Genomic DNA, 18,172 nt, shown 5'->3' on the forward strand with positions numbered 1-18,172 from the left:
TACTACCCTCTATATCTCTCGATTGGGAACGTTCACAATAACGTCCGGCGTGCGCATCGCAATGCATTGGTTCTGGTTGGATTTTTGGCGATCCCTAAGAGTATGTACCTGATTCTCTCCTAATCTACTTTGAAGCTTACACTGTTGTATGCAGCGGAAAAAAAAATGCAGATGAACTTGGATACCGCAAGTTCAAGAAGCAATTGTTTCACTCCTCGTTGTCGAGGATCTTCGCCAATCTCAAACCTGGAATGACAACTCCAGAAGTCACACGGTGTGGCGACGGACACTACCGGCGCGTTATATATGTCCTTGGACCCTACATTGCAGACTATGAAGAGCAGGTAGTATTGGCATGCATGGTCAAAGATTGGTGTGGAAGGTAAGTGGCTACCAGAGATCCTCGGGACACTGCCTGTTTGTGTCCGCCTTCATGACCCCTAAGGGGCAGCAGAAATCCTCAGGACACCGCCTGTTTGTGCGCATGGTGTTGTCGAAGTTTCTGCCGTATATGACCCCCCCCCCTCCCTAGTTCTCTCTGATTTCGCCTATCCAGAGATCCTCAGGACACCGCCTGTTTGTGTCCGCCTTCATGACCCTCAAGGGGCAGTAGGGATCATTGGGACACCGCCTGTTTGTGCGCGCGGTGTTGTCGAAGTTTCATGCACGGTGTTATCAAAGTTTCACGCGTGGATGACCCTCAAGGGGCAGTAGGGATCATTGGGACACCGCCTGTTTGTGCGCGCGGTGTTGTCGAAGTTTCACGCGTGGATGACCCTCAAGGGGCAGTAGGGATCATTGTGACACCGCCTGTTTGTGCGCGCGGTGTTGTCGAAGTTTCACGTGCGGTGTTGTCGAAGTTTCACGTGCGGTGTTGTCGAAGTTTCACGTGCGGTGTTGTCGAAGTTTCGCGCGCGGTGTTGTTGAAGTTTCTGCCGTGTATGCCCCCCCCTCCCTAGTTCTCTCTGATTTATGCAAAGTCTCATTTATATTCGCAGATGCCTTGCATTTCCCTCAAATCTTGATGAAGGAGGTGTTTCTTGGTCACGTGAACATACTGATGCGCTTGTGGATTCTGTTGATTTTGGTATACTTTGGGATGAGTATGGTATCATTGGCGAGTTAGTGGTATGTTTCCCCCCATATCATTTGTGCATTGTTGAACTAACAGTTGCACTCCATAGCCCTTCACCAACGACTTTCCTCGTGCCGACATTCACAAGCTCCTTGCCCCCGACATACTGCACCAGCTCATCAAAGGAACCTTCAAGGACCACCTTGTTGAATGGGTGGGTCAATACCTCGAACTCATGCACGGCAAAACACGTGCTAAGGCAATTTTAGATGATATTGACCGAAGGTATTTTCAATCTGCCGCTGCCTGTTGTGATTACTGACAATACACTAGAATTGCTTCCGCGCCGCCCTTCCCTGGCCTACGATGCTTTCCACAAGGCCGTGGATTCTCGCAATGGACAGGTGACGACTCCAAAGCTTTGATGAAGGTACGTTTTCATTCACTATCTCGCGTTTATCACATTTACACAGCTGTTATCTAGGTCTATCTACCAGCAATCGAGGGCCACGTACCAGATGATATGGTTCGGGCATTTCGAGCCTTGCTAGAGTTCTGCTACATCGTGCGCGCAAACGTAGTGACAGACAACACTCTCGCAGCGCTGAAAGATGCCCTTGGGCGTTTTCATACTTACCGGACTATTTTCCAGACTACTGGTGTCCGCTTCGACATTTCCCTACCCCGACAACACTCTCTCATCCACTACGAGCTTCTCATCCGAATGTTCGGTGCTCCGAACGGCCTCTGCTCGTCAATCACGGAATCCAAACATATCAAGGCGGTAAAGCAACCATGGCGACGTTCAAGCAAGTACAACGCGCTCAGCCAGATGCTCCTTACCAATCAGCGCCTGGACAAAGTCGCCGCAGCAAGAGTTGATTTCACAACGCGCAGCATACTCAAAGGGTCTTGTGCCTTCAGCTACTACAATTCATCTGGTACGTGGTCTGTTTTATTTTAATTGCATTTTACTCACTGAATTTCTAGTTGAGAATCCCTCATATATCGACAACGACGATGGAGACCCAGAGGTCCAACAGAACCCAGCGCATGCAGGAAGCAATCCCTTTGCTATCGAGAGTGATGACTTTGACGATGTCGAGGATCAGGGTGTTGTAGATGATGTGGATGTCATTGCTGATGTGCAATTAGCACGGACTTTTCGTGCATATCCAACCCTCTACTCACTGTGACCCTTTGTTCGTAACACACTGTTCAGAACAAAAATGCGCCCGTACTGTTGCTGATCTCGCAGACGAACTCGACATCCCATCGTTCCCGACCCTCATTCGCCTCTTCCTGTACGACCAAATACACGCGGACAACCACCATTCCTCTGCCGACGTCCCACTTCGCAACTGTCCATCCTACATGGGACCAATCAAGATATTTCATTCAGCCGCTGCAACATTTATCACACCCAGTGATCCGAGTGGAATCACTGGTATGCGCCATGAGCACATTCGTGTTGTGCCTTCATGGCACAAGGGACCAGCTCGCTTTGACTGCGCCTTCGTCAACACGGACGATAGGCATGACGGAATGTTGAGCATGGACGTCGTTCGAATATTCTGTTTTTTTTTCTTTTACTTTCACTAACAGTCACACATACCCATGTGCCCTCGTTCAATGGTTCCATCGCATCGCCGAGGAACGAGACGAGCTCACAGGAATGTGGATGGTGGCACCGTCTTTCAATGAAGATGGCTCGCGCGATTTGTCCATCATCCATATCGACAGTATCATTCACGGCGCTCACTTACTCCCAATATTCGGTACTCAGCTCGTACCACGCGGCCTTCGATTCTACAATTCTCTGGATGTATATCGAGGATTCTACGTAAATCGGTTCATTGATCACCATGCTTTCGCGCTGGCATCTTAATATACTCATTTTTCTTGCAATGCTTAAGTTCAAAATTTGTCTTAAAAATACTTTAATTGTCTGAGTGTCTTTGTCGGCTTGATGGTAAGACACTCAAGTTGCCATTCAAGTCAAATCGAAGCCTTGAACATCTTGACGCACTTGGGCGCCAAACCAAGTCAAATAAGTTCGAATTAAGTTAATTTAAGAAACGTGGTATTTTACTGATGCACCAAGGTTAAACAATACAACTTTGTCTCTATATGCCCCACCATCGTATCCGCCCACAATGAAGAGGCAGCTTCCAACCTGCATAGAGGTATGCAAACTGGGACCAATGTGTGTAACCGACTGGGTGCAAATTCAGTGCTTCTGTGTGAAGTGCAATTGCCTGATGCAAGTCTTCGTCAGCACTGTTTGAACAGTACATGTCATGACTTACCTTGTCAATGAGCCTCTGCATTTGTCGGAAACAAGTAAGTATTGAAGCTCGAGAATCCATGAGGCCAAGGCGGGTCAAAACACGCTTCAACAATGTGGTAGAACTTCTTGTGGTTCAGGGTTTGGACCAGTTCAGGGAAGGTTCGAACCAACATAGAACCGTTCGGGCAAATGGTGGACCGTGAACCTCACTCAGGTCCGGTCTGCCCCAATTCATGGACCACAGACCATGGTTCTGGACCGAACCACGGCAGCACTATGTGAGATGTCCTCACATATGTTAGATGGTATCTGCAACAAATGCGAGAAATGCAAAAGAGTCATCGTGCGGCTCGTGCCCCTTCATCTCATAAGTACCACATGATGTATTGGCTGAGCAAGTGAGTGATCAAATGAGAGACAAGAAGACACTGATTCGAGGTCAAACACAACAGCTACAGTATCAAGTGATGAGAAAAAAAAATGACCACAAAAACGTAAAGATAGCAAGCCATATAACCCACTCCTTCACAGTAATGGGAATTTCTACTCTCCAATCAGATGTTGAGGGCTATTAACTTTTGGGATCAACTGGGCTCATGGGCGCGATAGGAAAGATAGCAAGAAATTCATGCCCATCAAGGAGCTCACCCAAGCACCATGGACCCTTCTTCTTGTACTGTTCCAACACAGCTAAAGGCTTGGCATTAGTGATGTTCCAGCTCGGCTTCAAGCCCCGGGCCAGATTGAGCCAGGCCCAGGCTTCAATTTTGCGAAGCCTAAGCCGCCGGCCCAAGCCGTGGCTTAGCAGTGCACTGTCTATTTTGGTATGTAAGTTTCTGTTTATGTTTATGTTGCCATCTGGCGATGGGTATCAGCTTCTCAGTCGATCCATACCATGAGGTATGTGTTACAAGAACATCTAGACGCTTGGGCCCCTACTATTTTTCTCCTCATCCTCCTCGTATCAGCCCTCGCATCATACCCTTACCCCGACCTTACCCTTGTCATCCTCGTCATCCTCGCATTCCCTTTCGCCCTCTACCTGTCGCTTCAGCAAAGCCAGTACATTTGGCCGGATCCTTTCGCTGACGAAGCATACCCGTGCTCCGTTTCACCACCTGACTGATCCTGCGGACAGTCCCTTTGCCCTTACCATCTGGACGGTAACCTATGACATGATGCACGATGCATCCCCTTTGCCCTGTTCCCTTTCTTGATCTCTGACTCAGTGCACAGTCGCACATGCGACTTATACTTAGATCCGCAGCTGCACGATCGTGCCCCTGCGCGTTTCACTTCTTAGTTCGACCTTTGACTCACCTTCTTATCTAGCACGTTCCACCTAGACCGAACGTGCCTTCCTGTTATGGTCTTACCCTTTACCGATTGCCTCTCCCGGTAGTACGAGTTATCATCCACTAATACGTCCCCTGTCCTCTATATAAACTCGCTACCATGTACTATATTCCCTAACTTGAATCTACTTGGTTCTTGACCTCCTACTCTCACCAGAGTGATCCTTCTGCCTCGCCAGCAGTCTATATTCTATCTTCTTATCTGCTCATCGCGGATAAGCCTATAGTCTCGACCTTTACTCATCGACTTCGTCGACGAGCAAAGCCCCTGTTAACTAGTCGGACTTCTGTCCTTCTAATTAACGACGATCCTTACGATTAACCTTCGGGTGTCGTAAGCCTAGGCCGATATAGCTTATCGTCTCGCACCCACGTGACATAAGCTACCCGATTAGGACATAGGCGTCAAATCGTACTTGCCGAAGACACGCCAAGTACGACCCCTAACCTTGGGCTAGCCCAAGGACGTCCACAGACCGTTGACGACACAAGCTCTGTTTGAGCGTCGCCAACAGATACCATCCAAGTCGTAACAGTATGTCAGAATGAGATCACAGTGAGTCGCCGTTGTCATGTTATGAAAGCTGGCTGATATTTACCCCGGTCTTGAAAAGCAAACATTCAGCAATCCATGTGCCTCTACAGTCTTGCCTGGCACTTCAACTTTGAGTGATTAGAGATTGTACGCCCCCTCGACACTGCACTTCAGGTATCCGAGTTATAGTATTCAGCACTTACTCTTCTGGGCATGCAGAATTGAAGCACTTGAGTACTACCGATCGTCCATCTCCTCTCTCTTGTTCTCATTCTCCTCCTTGTCTTCTTCCCTTCTCCTGCTCTCGTCCATTGTCCATATTCGTCTGAGCCACGTCAGCAGTTGCTGATGTGTGCTGGGCATTTGCGCATGGTGTTCGTGGTGTTGGGAACAGCATGGTGGAGCTCGGACATCAATTACATGCAATTCAGCATGTGGGCTGCAGCTTGCATGGACCTAAGCCCCGGCTTTGGGCCAGCTTGGGCTCGCGGCTCAGGCTTGAAATCTGGTGAGCCTAAGCCCCCCCAGGCCAAGCCTAAGCCGGGGCTTTGAGCCCAAGCCAGGCCGGAACAACACTACTCGGCATGGTCAACATAAAACTTGGTATACACAGATGAGATAGCTCTGTCGTTGCAGTTGTCTTCAAAAAGTGTGCCCCTCAATTGAGCAGCCTTCACATAGCTGATAGGCGAGGATTCCAAAACCCCCTTAGCATGTTCACGAATGAAGTCCAGATTGACATCTTTGATATTAGCAGCTTCATGATATTCATATTTAATATCCAAATATGATGAGGATGATGACATTGACTTACCAGCATATTTTGCCAAAACATTACAAGCAGCAGGATGAGATGAGGCCGGACCAACGATGTTGACAGAGGAGAATAAGGTGTGGAACTTGAGAGTTTGCAGTAGCTGAGTCGCAATGTAATGTTGACGGACTGCTTTATCGACAACAAGCTGGGTCACCCAGCCAACTTGGATGAAATCAGAAGGTGAGCTTCGGCAAGAAATTGTGAGAAAGCTACCTTTATGTAATTGTGAGAAAGCTACCTTTATGTCGAGTGGATCAACCTGGATGTAGTAGGTTACCAGAAGAGTATTCTCTGGGTGAGATAAACATTGAGTTCGTAGTTTTGCAGCAGTCATCTTGACTCTTTTCCCTGTGTAAAAGACTCAGCAATGGCCAAGAATCTGTGTCTTGATGACCAACCAGCCAAAGTATACTTTGAAATTGTACTTGCTTGATCATCCCAAATACCGTAGTCGGAGCTGAAGAGATCAGCACATGATTTCAGTGTATCTTCTGAGACCTTGCTGCCCACTGTTATCACAAAAGAACAGGAAGCTTTGGAGGCAGAAGTGGGGGGTAGGTATGGTCCCATCGCAGATTGAGAACAATATCAACCATCGGAAGTTGAAAGTATGTTGTTCTTATGTTGTTCGCCACTCTGGCCAGCCAGGGAGACCATTTTATGTGGTATGACTCGGAACTGAGTCCGTCGTTACATAACAACATGCAGGCAGCCAACAGTCCACATCTTTTGCAGACAGTACCTGAGTGCTGCAAAATATGTCACCCTTTTCATATGCATTCGCACTGAATATTTATAAATAATTATGATGTGCTTCAGCCCGTACGTTCACGAATCACGGTGTATGAGGCAAGTGCAGTTCATGTTAGTGGTGATGTAAACTAAGAGCGTGCTATTAATTATTGTACGTGTGTGCTATAAGTAATTGTGAAATAAACGAGGGGAAAGTAATAGTAAGACTTGCTTTTTACGTCGTAATCTCCAACAGTTAGCAGCATGCGAACTACCGTCGGGTTTCCTGCAAAAATGCTTCTTTACCACCGAATTTCATTTTCTCCATGTGACGGCATGAGATGCTCCAGAATTTGGGCAGAATCGGTGTGTGGACATGGACATGAAAACATACATACGTTTTTGCAATCCATGACATTCGGATTCATAAGCTATCGTCGGTTCCCTAGCATCACGATCGTGCTGAAGACGGAACATCGCAATTGAAGTGCCAGGTGCATACAGCTGCAGTCCGACACCCTGACTTTGGCGGGCATAGTTATGCCGACGAAGTGCCCTGGGAGTACTGGATCGACGAGTCCCCATCGCTCCAGTAATCAGATCACTGCCAATCTGAGGATCATTTTGTCATCGTCGAAGGCGCAATCTGAATGCATTCATAGATGCCCTTGACTGAGAGTCCAGGTAATCTTCGTAGAACCCTACGACGAACTCCTCGGCCTTGAACCCAAATCTGTTGTATAGCAACTAGACAAATTTTAGAAATGTATGCCAACACCAATCACTAGTAAAAGCGCACCATCGCTGGATTATTAGCAGCTACGTGAAGTGTGATATCACTGTACGGATTGAGCATAATTAGGTGATATAGCATAGTACTGCAGAGATAAAGATCGTGAGCTATTATTATAATCCTCGAGAAATTCCAACATACGTTGCTATCTGACAATTATGCCAGCCTGCTCTGACGGCTAGATATGTGATGTATGTTTCCTGGGGCGAGCTCAAAAGAGCTACGCCGATGACAACTTTGCCATACATGGCAATCACCGAGCAACGCTCAGGGGAAGACTGAAGCAAGTCGCTGACTGTGAATTACATGAGAGCAACTCATGAACATGAAGGGATATAACAGACCATCAATTCCATCCCAAAATACTCTAGCTAATAACTCATGTACCTGCGGGAGGTGTGACGGCTGCAGAGAGACGTAACGGATTGGAAGCGGATCTTCAAATGATTGAGATGATGCAGGGCTAATGATGAGATGAGAAGCGCAGTCATCCGAGTGAACAAGACCTACTGCGCGTATGAGTAGTGTTCTCGCACATCTGTCATCAGTTCCATCCAAGGAGATCTGGTTTCCCAATCTACTGCAACTAACCCTGAGTCTGTAGATAGTCTACGCCCACATAGGCGTGATAAGAAAGATGTTTCGTAAGGTGTCGTTCGGATAGATTTTAGTAAGTTAAGAATGCCTGATTGTGGCAGCTGAGGCGGTAATTGAGGGGGTAAGGAGGTCAAGGAATTGTGATCGACGAAGTCTAGCCCTTGAATACCTGACCGACACCTTTCCTGCCACACAAATTAAATTCTAGCCTCTGATTGACGTCTAAACCATGACTGCTTACCCGACGGAGTCGCAACTTTCTCAATATAGTTCCCTGTGCCGATGAAGGAAGAGCTGCCGCACCACACGCGGACGCATACTTTATTGCAGCCGACACCTCGTACCGAGACAAGGGTCGAAGAAGAGTGCCCTGCCTCCAGTTAGCTTCATTTTCCGTGTCAAAATAATACCCATACAAAGCTGTCCGTCCTGCAATCGCTGTCTTGTACCTGGCAGCGTACTTCCAAGCACTCTGGCAGCACAGGGCCCATAAGACGTTCAAAATCACTTGCTTCCTCCGGACCGTCACGGTTTGCTGGGTTATCAGACGTACAGCTCTCTATTCCAGTTTGAAACAAATTTTGCAAGTCATCGAGTGACATGGATGCCCTTGTAACACGCATGTTAGGAGAGGGGACTATGATCCTTCCTGAGTTGCCTTTTTGCCGTTTCGCTTGGGAGACGCCCTGCAAGTCGCGTCATAGGTGATTCATTCACTAGTGTGTGTCGTCTTACGAGCTCACCTCTGTATACGCCTCGTCCTCATACCTGGAAGACGCCTGGCGAAAAGGTGGCATGGCGAATATAAAATAGTAGTATACGAGACATGCATACACTTTTGTCAAATTGTAGGGTAGATTTGCAGAGAAAAATTTTTGTCACTGATTGTTTATTTGCTACTCGGCCTAAATCTGAACATTTTCAACTCTCCTGGGGAACGAAGGTCGAGCACTACATAGTGAAGTCACTGAAGTGGCAACAGTAAAGCCACGGCAGTCAAAAGTTCAAATGACCGTATCACGCCGACGTCCCTGACTCCCCATCGAAGTTCAACAAACAGATATTTGCCTAAGTGAGGGAAGTGAAAACCAAAAGCGTTTTTCGTGAAATACAAGAGTATATGATATAAATCCAATAAGGTCCGTGCCAGATGTGAGAAGACGAAGGAGTGAAAATCAGTGGGTTCGATGATAATACTGATAGCGTGGAACACGTATGAAAGTAGCCAAAAAAATCAATCACAGTCTCGTAACGGCCTTTGAATCAAGTGGCATGCCTGTAAGACACAATGATGAATTCCCAAAAATTGCAAGGTTATATTGATGCTGACCTGACGGATCGATCCCATTGCGAGCAAGGATTTGGTTGTGGCGGATCAATCTTGCTTGGTCGAAACTGTGTGATTGAAGTTCTGATAAGCTACACCAGCCATGTAAACGAAACACTTACTTGACCCGTTGGGCACGCATGATGTCCAGCACCTCCTGCGTTCCCTGTTCGTCCAGTCCCGCTCGCGAATCTCCCTCGGCGATGTTGGCTGACTCGATATCGAACATCGGAGAGCTCAGCCCTGCACGTGCCTGATCAGAGAAAGAGGCAAGCGGCGTGTAGTGGTTAAGGCTTGGGAAGAAAGCCTTAACTCTCGTAGGAAGAGTTGCACGGTAGCGGTAGCCGACTGGGAGGAGCAAGTCAGTTTATGACCCATCGTCTGTTGCGAGTACTCACCCATCACCAGTGATGCCAGGACTGCGAGAAGTGAGAGGTAGAATAACATGCCAATTTATAGTGCTCCGCTTCGTAGGCCCGAGTTTGTTTGACAATAATAATGGCTTGTGAGAAGGTCGCTTGCTGTCGTCTTCGATAGAGACCTTGAGCTTGATGAACAAGCGCAGTACTACTAACGTTGCCACGTGCCGTAACCATGTGGCTGTGTGAACAATTAGGGGGCAGCCGTAAGCTTCCACTGGTCATTCCGGTACGTATACCCTTGATTGCAAGTAGACATGAATGTGATCCAGTACATTGCCCGCTAACACTTGCTCCAATTATGGTGAATTTCGGATGCTTCTGGTGCCCAAAACTTTTTCACAGGTGACGCAACGAATACCCCCATCACGTCCATAAAGTTCGACAGCATCACGTCTCTTCAAAATTTTCGTAAATATCGAGTAGGATCTTTGGCTCCGATTTGCCAAGGGCCCAGGCCCATCTGGGCACTTTATGTCATTGGAGAACGATACTTCATACTTGGTGTGCACCGTCCCCTTCCTCATGAAACTTTGTCTTCTGTTTCATGTCTCACGACCGATCATCATCCAGTCCTATTCCACATGTTGAACTCAATAACGGACAGTACTAACTCGTGCTGGAAGATGACCATTACGGTCTTCCACATTGCAATGATTCCATTGAAACTAGTAAGTGGCAGGAGCAAAGACGTAAGTATCTCGAATTTTGTTTTCTCAAGCTATATGCGAAACAAGAGCTCACCTTCACCCATTACTCAATGACGGAACTCCCCACGCATGTGAATAAGACATAATGCGATAGATACTCCACGAGACAGGCCATAAACCTCTAAGGATACAATGGGAATCAAGATCACAATCAGGTCAGTAGAAGTATTAATACACACATACAAGAACAGAGAAAAGAAAGGGAAGGAAGGTATAGATGAAACACGGATATACGACATACATGAATGTAAGATACAAATCCAAGAAAAATCGCATAAATAGTACCCATCGACCTGCGTACAAATAAAAATCAAGGCACACGCCATCGTTCCCGTCCCTGAACGACCAACCCTCCGTCCCACATTCTTACATCCCACCCCTTGTTCACCAGCGCACGGTGTACTGCGGGCTTCAACACGCCCACGCCCCCTACAGAGTGGGTACCGCGACCAGTAATAAGGCGAAGGGGGTATGCTATAGGACGGCGGTCGGGTCAATAGACACAGACACACAGCTCCATTCAGCAAAACGCCCGGTAACTAACGAGCAAAGCGTGACAACGCACTCACCAGGTGAACATCCCTCCTCCTCCAATATCTCAGTGGTGATCGTTATCGCCTCTTGAACACACGTCCCGTGTAGGTCGATGGATCTTTTGTCGTCAGAAGCGTATCTACAGGATACGTTAGTATGAATTTTGAGAGTATTAGGAAGAAATTCGAGATATGTGCATGTGGTAGAAGATAGAAAACCCACCTCTTCGCCTCAACTAACCCCCTTGCCTCATCCAACGCGTCCTTCCGCGCCTTCTCCGCAACTTCCCTCGCTCTCTGCGCATAGTACAACGCCACCTCCCCGCCCAATGGCCCCCGCCATGCTCGGCCCGCCTCGCGCAGCAGCTCGTCGCGCTGTATGCGCGCCTGAAGTATTCCACGCGCAAAGTGCGGATGCCGCGCCCCAGAGACGTTCCCTCCTGTCCCGCCTCCAGAGAGTTCTCTGATATCCCTCTTGTTGCCCTTGCTGAGTATATTGCCTGCGCCACGGAGTTTACGCTTGTTCGTAGGGTTGGAATTCTCCAGGGGCTGTGTGGTTCTGGGGGATCGAATCGGCACATCTTGCCATGACTCAGGGAGTTGAGGCTGTGTGTTAGGACTAGAAGGAGAGGATGCAGATTTCCGCTTCGATGATGGTGGAGGCTGTACAGGCGGGGGACCGGTTGGCAACTTTGCGCGTGCAGAGGTGGAATCTGAATTTGAGCCTGAAACTGGAGGTGGGAGGTGGTATATTCCTGCTTGGCATGCGGGATGCTCAAGATCACGCAGGATCCAAACAATATCTAGAGCATCATCCGGCCTGTTCTGTGCGGCAGAGAGTGCAACACGGGCGTCTGCGCACAGAGTTTCACGTTGTTCCGCATCAAAAGTGGCGAAAGTGGGCGAGGCTTGAAGGAGGTCGAGAAGGGCGTATAGTGTGTTATTTTCTGCGTCTTGATTAGATTTCTTGATAGGGGATTTTTTATCGGGTTTGTGTTTGATGTTGGTAGAAGTCGAAGGTAGGGCTACAAGAGCAGCGCGAAGGGCTTGCGCAGTTGTGGCGTGTGTCGGGGAGTGGAAAAAGGAGGCAAAATGTGACGGTGGGGTTGGAGGAAGTAGTGCGGCGAGGTGAGTAGAAAGTGAGGAGACTTGCATCCATATGTCCACACCCGTGCCCATAGTCAGCCCCTCCTTTTGCACCCCTTTCGTCTGGGGTGGAGAAGAGGGGGTGTGCTGCGTCTGCATCATATCCACAATTTTAATCGTACGGCCCTTGGCCTTCTTTTTTGTGGAAATGGCGAGCTTGGGTGTCGATTTCGGTTTCGTATGTGAAACGGTTTCCCAATCCCCATTGAGCAGTGGTGAGGGAGTGTCTTCAAGGGCATCAATTCCACGTTCCTCAAGGTCGCGGATATGTTCCATGTTCAAGATATACTCCACCACTCTTTCCATGTCAACATCTCCGTTCAGGGCTTCTCTACATTCTTCTTTCAGCAGGCGTTTGAGGCGTTCCTTGGGCACATCCGAGAAAGCCTCTGTCAAGAAGCCAAGTGGTGAGCTGAATGAGTGCTGAGATGACGATGATTCGCTTGCGGTTGTTGTACTGTCGCACAGGTCTGGAGTTGTGAGAGACGTAGTGGACATGATATCGTCTAGCTCCCACTCATCCTTCTGTGCCTGGTTTGAAAGAACCTCTAATGTATCTCGTATAGTCTTGACCTGGTCAGAGGAACAGGTGGTGTGGTCCCCTTCTCGCGCATGGTCTCCGACGATGGCTGCAAGAAGGGAGGTATCGATTTGAGGAAATTCAGCCTTTGTGGCCGAGTCATGATAGAAGATTCAGCATTGCAAATTAAGTGGCAAAATGGGGAAACGTACCTGTAAAGTATCATATAGGTCCATGGTAGTAGTCGTCTATAGTGTGGCAACACAAGGAGTTCAGGCGAAATGGATCGCATATACAGTGATGGTGTTGAATATAAGTGGATATCTGACATGCGGAAGGGGCGTGTTGCAATCCTATATAGAGCCTATCACAAGGCTATGTCAAGCGCTATTAAATGGTAATCAAATTCATCATCATGCAGGGGTCGATCGAACGACTGACTAAGAACCATGACGTCACGTGACACCGAGCGAGTTCAGTCTTCATGGTCCTTGACTCCTTGGGACTATAACCCGCTCACCGTTGTTCTCTAGCTTTGCTGTAGTCAGTCGGCGCTTCAGCAGTGAAAAACCAGAACACACAATTATGTCGTTGGTACTGAGCGTTGGTATTCGTATTGACTATGTCTTGCCTTCGTCGGTCTCAGCCAGATGGAGTCAAGAGCGTCAGTAAACTTGATGTCGCTAGTCTAGAGGTCAATGGCAGAACGTGGTATGTTAATCTCGCTGCACTATTGATAATTGCATTCATCACATTTGCTCCGCCTTTCGAGTTTACTACCCTTCCCGTGCGATGCATTGCGCGAGCATCGGCCGCGGCGAGTGTGTCTGGGGTATTCTCATTATTACGTTTAAAGCGGCATCTTGCTCATTCGTTTCATCGTTATGTAAATGTCCATTCGAATCAGAGGACAATGGTGAGCTAGAACTTCGAAGACAGCCGTGCTCAGAAGGAATTTGAGATCTTCCATTCCATCTCATATCCATCGTGCCGTGTGCAAAAAACACCGCTCGCAGAGGAGCGCTGAAGACCAAAGGTTGAACATCTTACCCCATGGGGCCTAACTGACTCAAAGTGGTAAGTGTCCGTGGGGCAAGAGCATTCTCGTCATTAGAGTTTTTACTATTTAATTGTTATCAGCATCAGGTCCCTCCGCTGTCTATTTGTTTCCTTGTTATGTAAACGACTCTCCAATCATTTGTCCATTCAAATCACAAGACACCTTACTCGGAAGGGTACGTCTTCCACTCCACCTCATTGACACAATTTACGACACTTGCATTCCACCTTGGGCGAACAACTCTGCAGATGAATAGAGGTTCAGATTCATCGGTAATATATCTTGATTAGTGTTTGGCTTGGCAAAGCACTCGAAGTATATAAGGGCTTGTCCGTCTCTCTAAGTCATTCGTCTCCAGCTCTCACATTCACGGCAGATAACATGTACTCCGATACATACAAGTTGGAAAATGTTGCGCGCCCAGGGCAATATGTCTCTCTCGTCAACGGTAATATCGTTGGACATTCTGAAGGACCTGGAATCATGATTGAGGTATGATCGGTTTCGTAGACTGACTCATAGTTTCCTCGAGACTTGCTCTAAATAGATTCCTGCAGTGGTTTGCAATGTATCATGAGGGTGGACTGGCAACATTCCAAGCGGTTCGTAACGGAGAAGTATGCGATGAATACATTTATTTCGACCCCGATGTAAGTTACCCTCTGTCACCTCAACGAATTGTGAGCTAATTTGAAGTTGCTGTCTATTCCAGACTCAGTCTTTGACTTGCTCTAAGAATCCGTGGCTTTTTTTGGTCAGACAAAGTCCCAGATCACCTAAGTTTTTTTCGTGAGTCTATAATCGCGAGTAGAACTATTATGTCTCTCAAAGGGCTTACTTTCAGTATCGAGATCGAATGCACGGACGACTGGGCCTGGACACTCGCGTCATGGGACGAAAATTCACGTGTATGGACCGTCTATCACTATCTTTCGTGATGGAATATCTTCTGATATCATATCGCAGATCGAGACCGAGAGTAATACCGGCTCCACTCAGCAGTTATGGATGTTTAAGAAAAAAAACTGATGAGTAGCTCCATATAGCACATTTGGTCAGAATTGCGTAGGTTAAACGGGGTCGACAAAATCAATAAATCCTTTGTTGTGTAATACTTGCCAGTACTATTATAGCCTAGAAGCTTTTTCACGATGGTAGCGCATGTACTTTTTCCCCATTTAATGCATGCATTGTAGGCTAGCCTAATGTTGACAGTACATATTGTATTATATGGCGTTATCATTATGTACTAGTCTAATGATCATCCTTCAATTTCATCGAGTGTCTCATACGGCGAAGCCGCATTTGAATGACTGGTCCATGTTCAGGCGAACAGTGAAATAAATCACCTTATTCATCTGCAACGTGTCATCGGAGGTGTTTTTTTTATTCACCTTCGAGAACTTTATCTGACTCGTGATGCCTGCATGAAAGGGAGGGATGTCGGCGGGTGATGGCAAATGTGATAGGTTCAGTAGGAATGCATGAGTCACGAAAAGTTGTGACATGATTTAGTAGTATTAACTCGTGGCAGTCACGATATACTGGCATATAATTACATGCAGAGTTGGTGAGAGTGCGAAGCAAGTAATGTACAAGCTATCCTGAGTCCGACGAAGTCCATTAGGCCACGTGAACGCACAGTGCAACAGTAAAAATACGAGGAAAACAAACAGCATTTTGACAGCGCCTTAGTAAAGAGAACTTGCAAGGGTGAATGAGTCGACTTCAAATACATGAGTCACACGCTCTCACCTTTAAGACCAATCCTCGTCCCTCCACGGACCAGTAATGAGTAATGGATCGTCCGACACAATCTCATCATGTGCAACTTTCATCTTTCCTCTCCTGCCTTTGAGCCTCTGCACCAAACCAACGGAGTCGAGCTCCTGAGTACCACAAGGGTTCACATCCTCATGCACCTTGAAAATGTCCATGTCATCTTCCGATCTACTGTGGGCATCACGTCGAGTTAGCTGCATCAAGGGCTGTTTCCTCGTGGCTCCCTTCACGTGTGGCCGTATCGCGAGTTTCGAGTTAGGGCCGACGACTGTACCAGAGCGCGTGCGACCAGGAAGAGAACCAGCAGGCCCGGCGATAGTCGAAGCGAGGGAGGTCAGCGTGGAGCCATTAGAACCAATGGGAGCGGTCTGTGTGAAGTCAGATGCACGGATGGTGCCGGCGCGGTTCCTCTTGTGCTTGACGGTGCTTGTTTTCTCGGACCCGATACCGGCGGGGCTTTCGAGGGAACGGGTACGCATTGGGAGCTGGGTGCCATCATCGCGCCTATCTGTGAAGGAGTTTAGTATCGGGCAAACGCACATCTTGAAGATCGGAGCCTAGGAGGGGGTCATCTGCGCAAGAGCAACGAAAGCAATAAAATGCGAGAGGCCCAAAAGATGAAGAAAATTATGTCGACCACATGATGGTGGGGAAGGGATGTATAGCCACCGAAAGCGTGAACATACCACCCAAATCAAGCGATAGCATATCTTGGATCAGGTCTGCTTCGCTTGGCGCGCCTATGCCTGAAGTAACCGCACCACGGGGAGGCGGATTAGCTGATGCGTTTCTCGCGACGGAACCTGAACAGTCGGGAGCAGGCGAGCTTGATCCAGATAGAAATGTGAGATGTTGCTGGCAAATCGCAGTTCGTATTGCAACAACTTCGGGCGCCGGCGGGCTCGAGCCAGAAAGCACTAAGATATTCCGACCCAGTGAGACCTTGTGCTGTGGTACGAAATTAGCTAAGTCCGAATCCGGGGGGCTAGAAGCCAGAGGAATCATGTGTTCGCCCATTGAGGTTTTCTGAGGAAGTACGTCAATAGACATAGACATAGGTGCACTGCCAGCACTATCGATGTGATCATCAATGTCGGATACATTGCGAATTTGATAAGCCCCGAGTGAGAACGAGCCAGAGGAAGAGATGATGCTATTGCCTGAGATGTGGATCTTGCGGTGCTTGGTGTAATCTGCCATTTCAAAGTCCTCGTCGCGCGGAAGGCGCGGGGAAGGGGCAAGAAGGGCCAGGTTTGAAGGAGATTTCGGTGCTCGGAGGCCTGTCCTGCTGCCAGAGCGGCTATGCAGTGGGGTGGAGAAAAACTGGGGGCGATCGGCAAGAAAAGGCGATGCAGACAAACTTTGAATCGGATTGGGTCGAATAATCGAATTGGGATCTGGATCACAGATATCTGCATGCATTGTAAGTGTTTTGGATGGAGAGATCCAGTCCTGCTGTGAGATATGAGATAGCATATACGAGGGATCTGGGCTTGAGGGGCGACGTTGATGCTTCGAACTGGCTAGTTCATTGAGAGAAAGCGTAGAGTTCTTGCGAGAGAGTCTGGTATAATTGAGAGATATCGTAGAGTCTTTACGGGAAAGCTTCCTGTCATTCAGGGATGTGGTGGAGTCTTTGTGCGAGATTTTGCGGCGAGTATATGCACTATCATTTTTCTGGAAGGCACCAGAAAGAGTACGGGATTTCAAATGCAGGGGAATACGAGATGATCGCGCCTTCGCTTTGGTTGTGAGGCCAGTGTGAGGGGAGGAGGGACGGCTGTGGAAAGGTGAGGCAAGGGAAAGGGACGGGCTATTCTCCTTCAGATTTCGCGAGCTTGTGCGTGAAAGAATACGATTGACATTTGGTACGGGAGAGAACTCTTCTGGTACCAGCGGACGCGTAACTGAAGATGAATGAACGTACTCCGCAGAAGGAAATGGCGTTTGGAACACGTCGACACCAGCTTCTGCTTCTGGAATATCTGACGCGACAGTTTTCTTGGCACGTTTCACGACATGACCCTTTAGCCGCACTGTATCGTCATCTTCGTTAGCTACACCCCGAGAGCGCTTGAGCATTCGCCTAGACATCTCTGAACGTGTGATATCGTCACGATCAGGCGGAAGGGCCTCGAGTGGAGAAGACATAAGCTTCGCAGCAGCATTTGCACGTCCCCGTTTGTGTGCATAGGTTACCTTGACTGGCTTTCGAGCCATTGTGTCAGTCTTTGCGCAGTTAGACTGCGCGATCACACCAATATTGTAGTACACTTGCTTATGTAACGAAGCTATTGCTACACAAGACCAAATACTACTTACTGCCAGTATTATTAAATTGCATAATAATGCATTGCAAATCACCGAAAGCATAGGCTGTACTAATAATGGGCTGTAGCTCAGGACTGTCGTGGGCAGAAGGAGTTTCGCCAGCGAAACCTAGCAAAATAAATAGTCGTTTGAACGTTGAACTTATGCCTG

The 18,172-nt window shown here is 48.0% G+C and overlaps 6 protein-coding genes across 6 annotated transcripts; 1 reads left to right on the top strand and 5 right to left on the bottom strand.

Annotated features, from left to right (window-relative positions):
• Positions 1 to 972: 972 nt before the first annotated feature.
• EDB93DRAFT_1292179 (uncharacterized protein) lies at positions 973 to 2,963 on the top strand (the record flags this gene model as incomplete). The annotated part of the gene is made up of 7 exons (XM_041454573.1): positions 973 to 1,128; positions 1,185 to 1,360; positions 1,409 to 1,505; positions 1,560 to 1,989; positions 2,102 to 2,242; positions 2,334 to 2,622; positions 2,681 to 2,963. The coding sequence occupies 7 exons, from the start codon at positions 973 to 975 to the stop codon at positions 2,961 to 2,963; spliced, it is 1,572 nt and encodes a 523-aa protein (XP_041305896.1).
• Positions 2,964 to 3,936: 973 nt separating this feature from the next.
• Positions 3,937 to 6,642, bottom strand: EDB93DRAFT_1088480 (uncharacterized protein; the record flags this gene model as incomplete). The annotated part of the gene is made up of 4 exons (XM_041446134.1): positions 3,937 to 4,084; positions 5,832 to 6,012; positions 6,070 to 6,420; positions 6,471 to 6,642. 4 exons carry the CDS (start codon positions 6,640 to 6,642, stop codon positions 3,937 to 3,939), a joined length of 852 nt encoding a protein of 283 aa, XP_041305897.1.
• Positions 6,643 to 7,431: 789 nt separating this feature from the next.
• On the bottom strand, positions 7,432 to 8,796 carry EDB93DRAFT_1241493 (uncharacterized protein; the record flags this gene model as incomplete). The annotated part of the gene is made up of 7 exons (XM_041451880.1): positions 7,432 to 7,551; positions 7,604 to 7,682; positions 7,739 to 7,892; positions 7,942 to 8,060; positions 8,108 to 8,379; positions 8,436 to 8,564; positions 8,611 to 8,796. The coding sequence occupies 7 exons, from the start codon at positions 8,794 to 8,796 to the stop codon at positions 7,432 to 7,434; spliced, it is 1,059 nt and encodes a 352-aa protein (XP_041305898.1).
• Positions 8,797 to 9,046: 250 nt separating this feature from the next.
• On the bottom strand, positions 9,047 to 10,168 carry EDB93DRAFT_1156474 (uncharacterized protein). The gene is made up of 4 exons (XM_041449901.1): positions 9,920 to 10,168; positions 9,644 to 9,869; positions 9,525 to 9,589; positions 9,047 to 9,470 (listed from the first exon to the last, which is right to left on the bottom strand). The coding sequence occupies exons 1-4, from the start codon at positions 9,966 to 9,968 to the stop codon at positions 9,433 to 9,435; spliced, it is 378 nt and encodes a 125-aa protein (XP_041305899.1). The 5' UTR covers positions 9,969 to 10,168; the 3' UTR covers positions 9,047 to 9,432.
• Positions 10,169 to 10,960: 792 nt separating this feature from the next.
• Positions 10,961 to 13,085, bottom strand: EDB93DRAFT_1252083 (uncharacterized protein; the record flags this gene model as incomplete). Its single annotated transcript, XM_041453245.1, has 4 exons — positions 10,961 to 11,124; positions 11,220 to 11,323; positions 11,407 to 12,995; positions 13,062 to 13,085. The coding sequence occupies 4 exons, from the start codon at positions 13,083 to 13,085 to the stop codon at positions 10,961 to 10,963; spliced, it is 1,881 nt and encodes a 626-aa protein (XP_041305900.1).
• A 2,305-nt stretch (positions 13,086 to 15,390) lies between these two features.
• EDB93DRAFT_1292199 (uncharacterized protein) lies at positions 15,391 to 18,035 on the bottom strand (the record flags this gene model as incomplete). Its single annotated transcript, XM_041454574.1, has 3 exons — positions 15,391 to 16,199; positions 16,378 to 17,988; positions 18,014 to 18,035. 3 exons carry the CDS (start codon positions 18,033 to 18,035, stop codon positions 15,667 to 15,669), a joined length of 2,166 nt encoding a protein of 721 aa, XP_041305901.1. The 3' UTR covers positions 15,391 to 15,666.
• Positions 18,036 to 18,172: the final 137 nt, after the last annotated feature.

The sequence above is a fragment of the Suillus bovinus genome (genome assembly GCF_016758785.1).
Source record: "Suillus bovinus strain UH-Sbo-P2 chromosome Unknown EDB93scaffold_43, whole genome shotgun sequence".
Taxonomy (NCBI): domain Eukaryota; kingdom Fungi; phylum Basidiomycota; class Agaricomycetes; order Boletales; family Suillaceae; genus Suillus; species Suillus bovinus.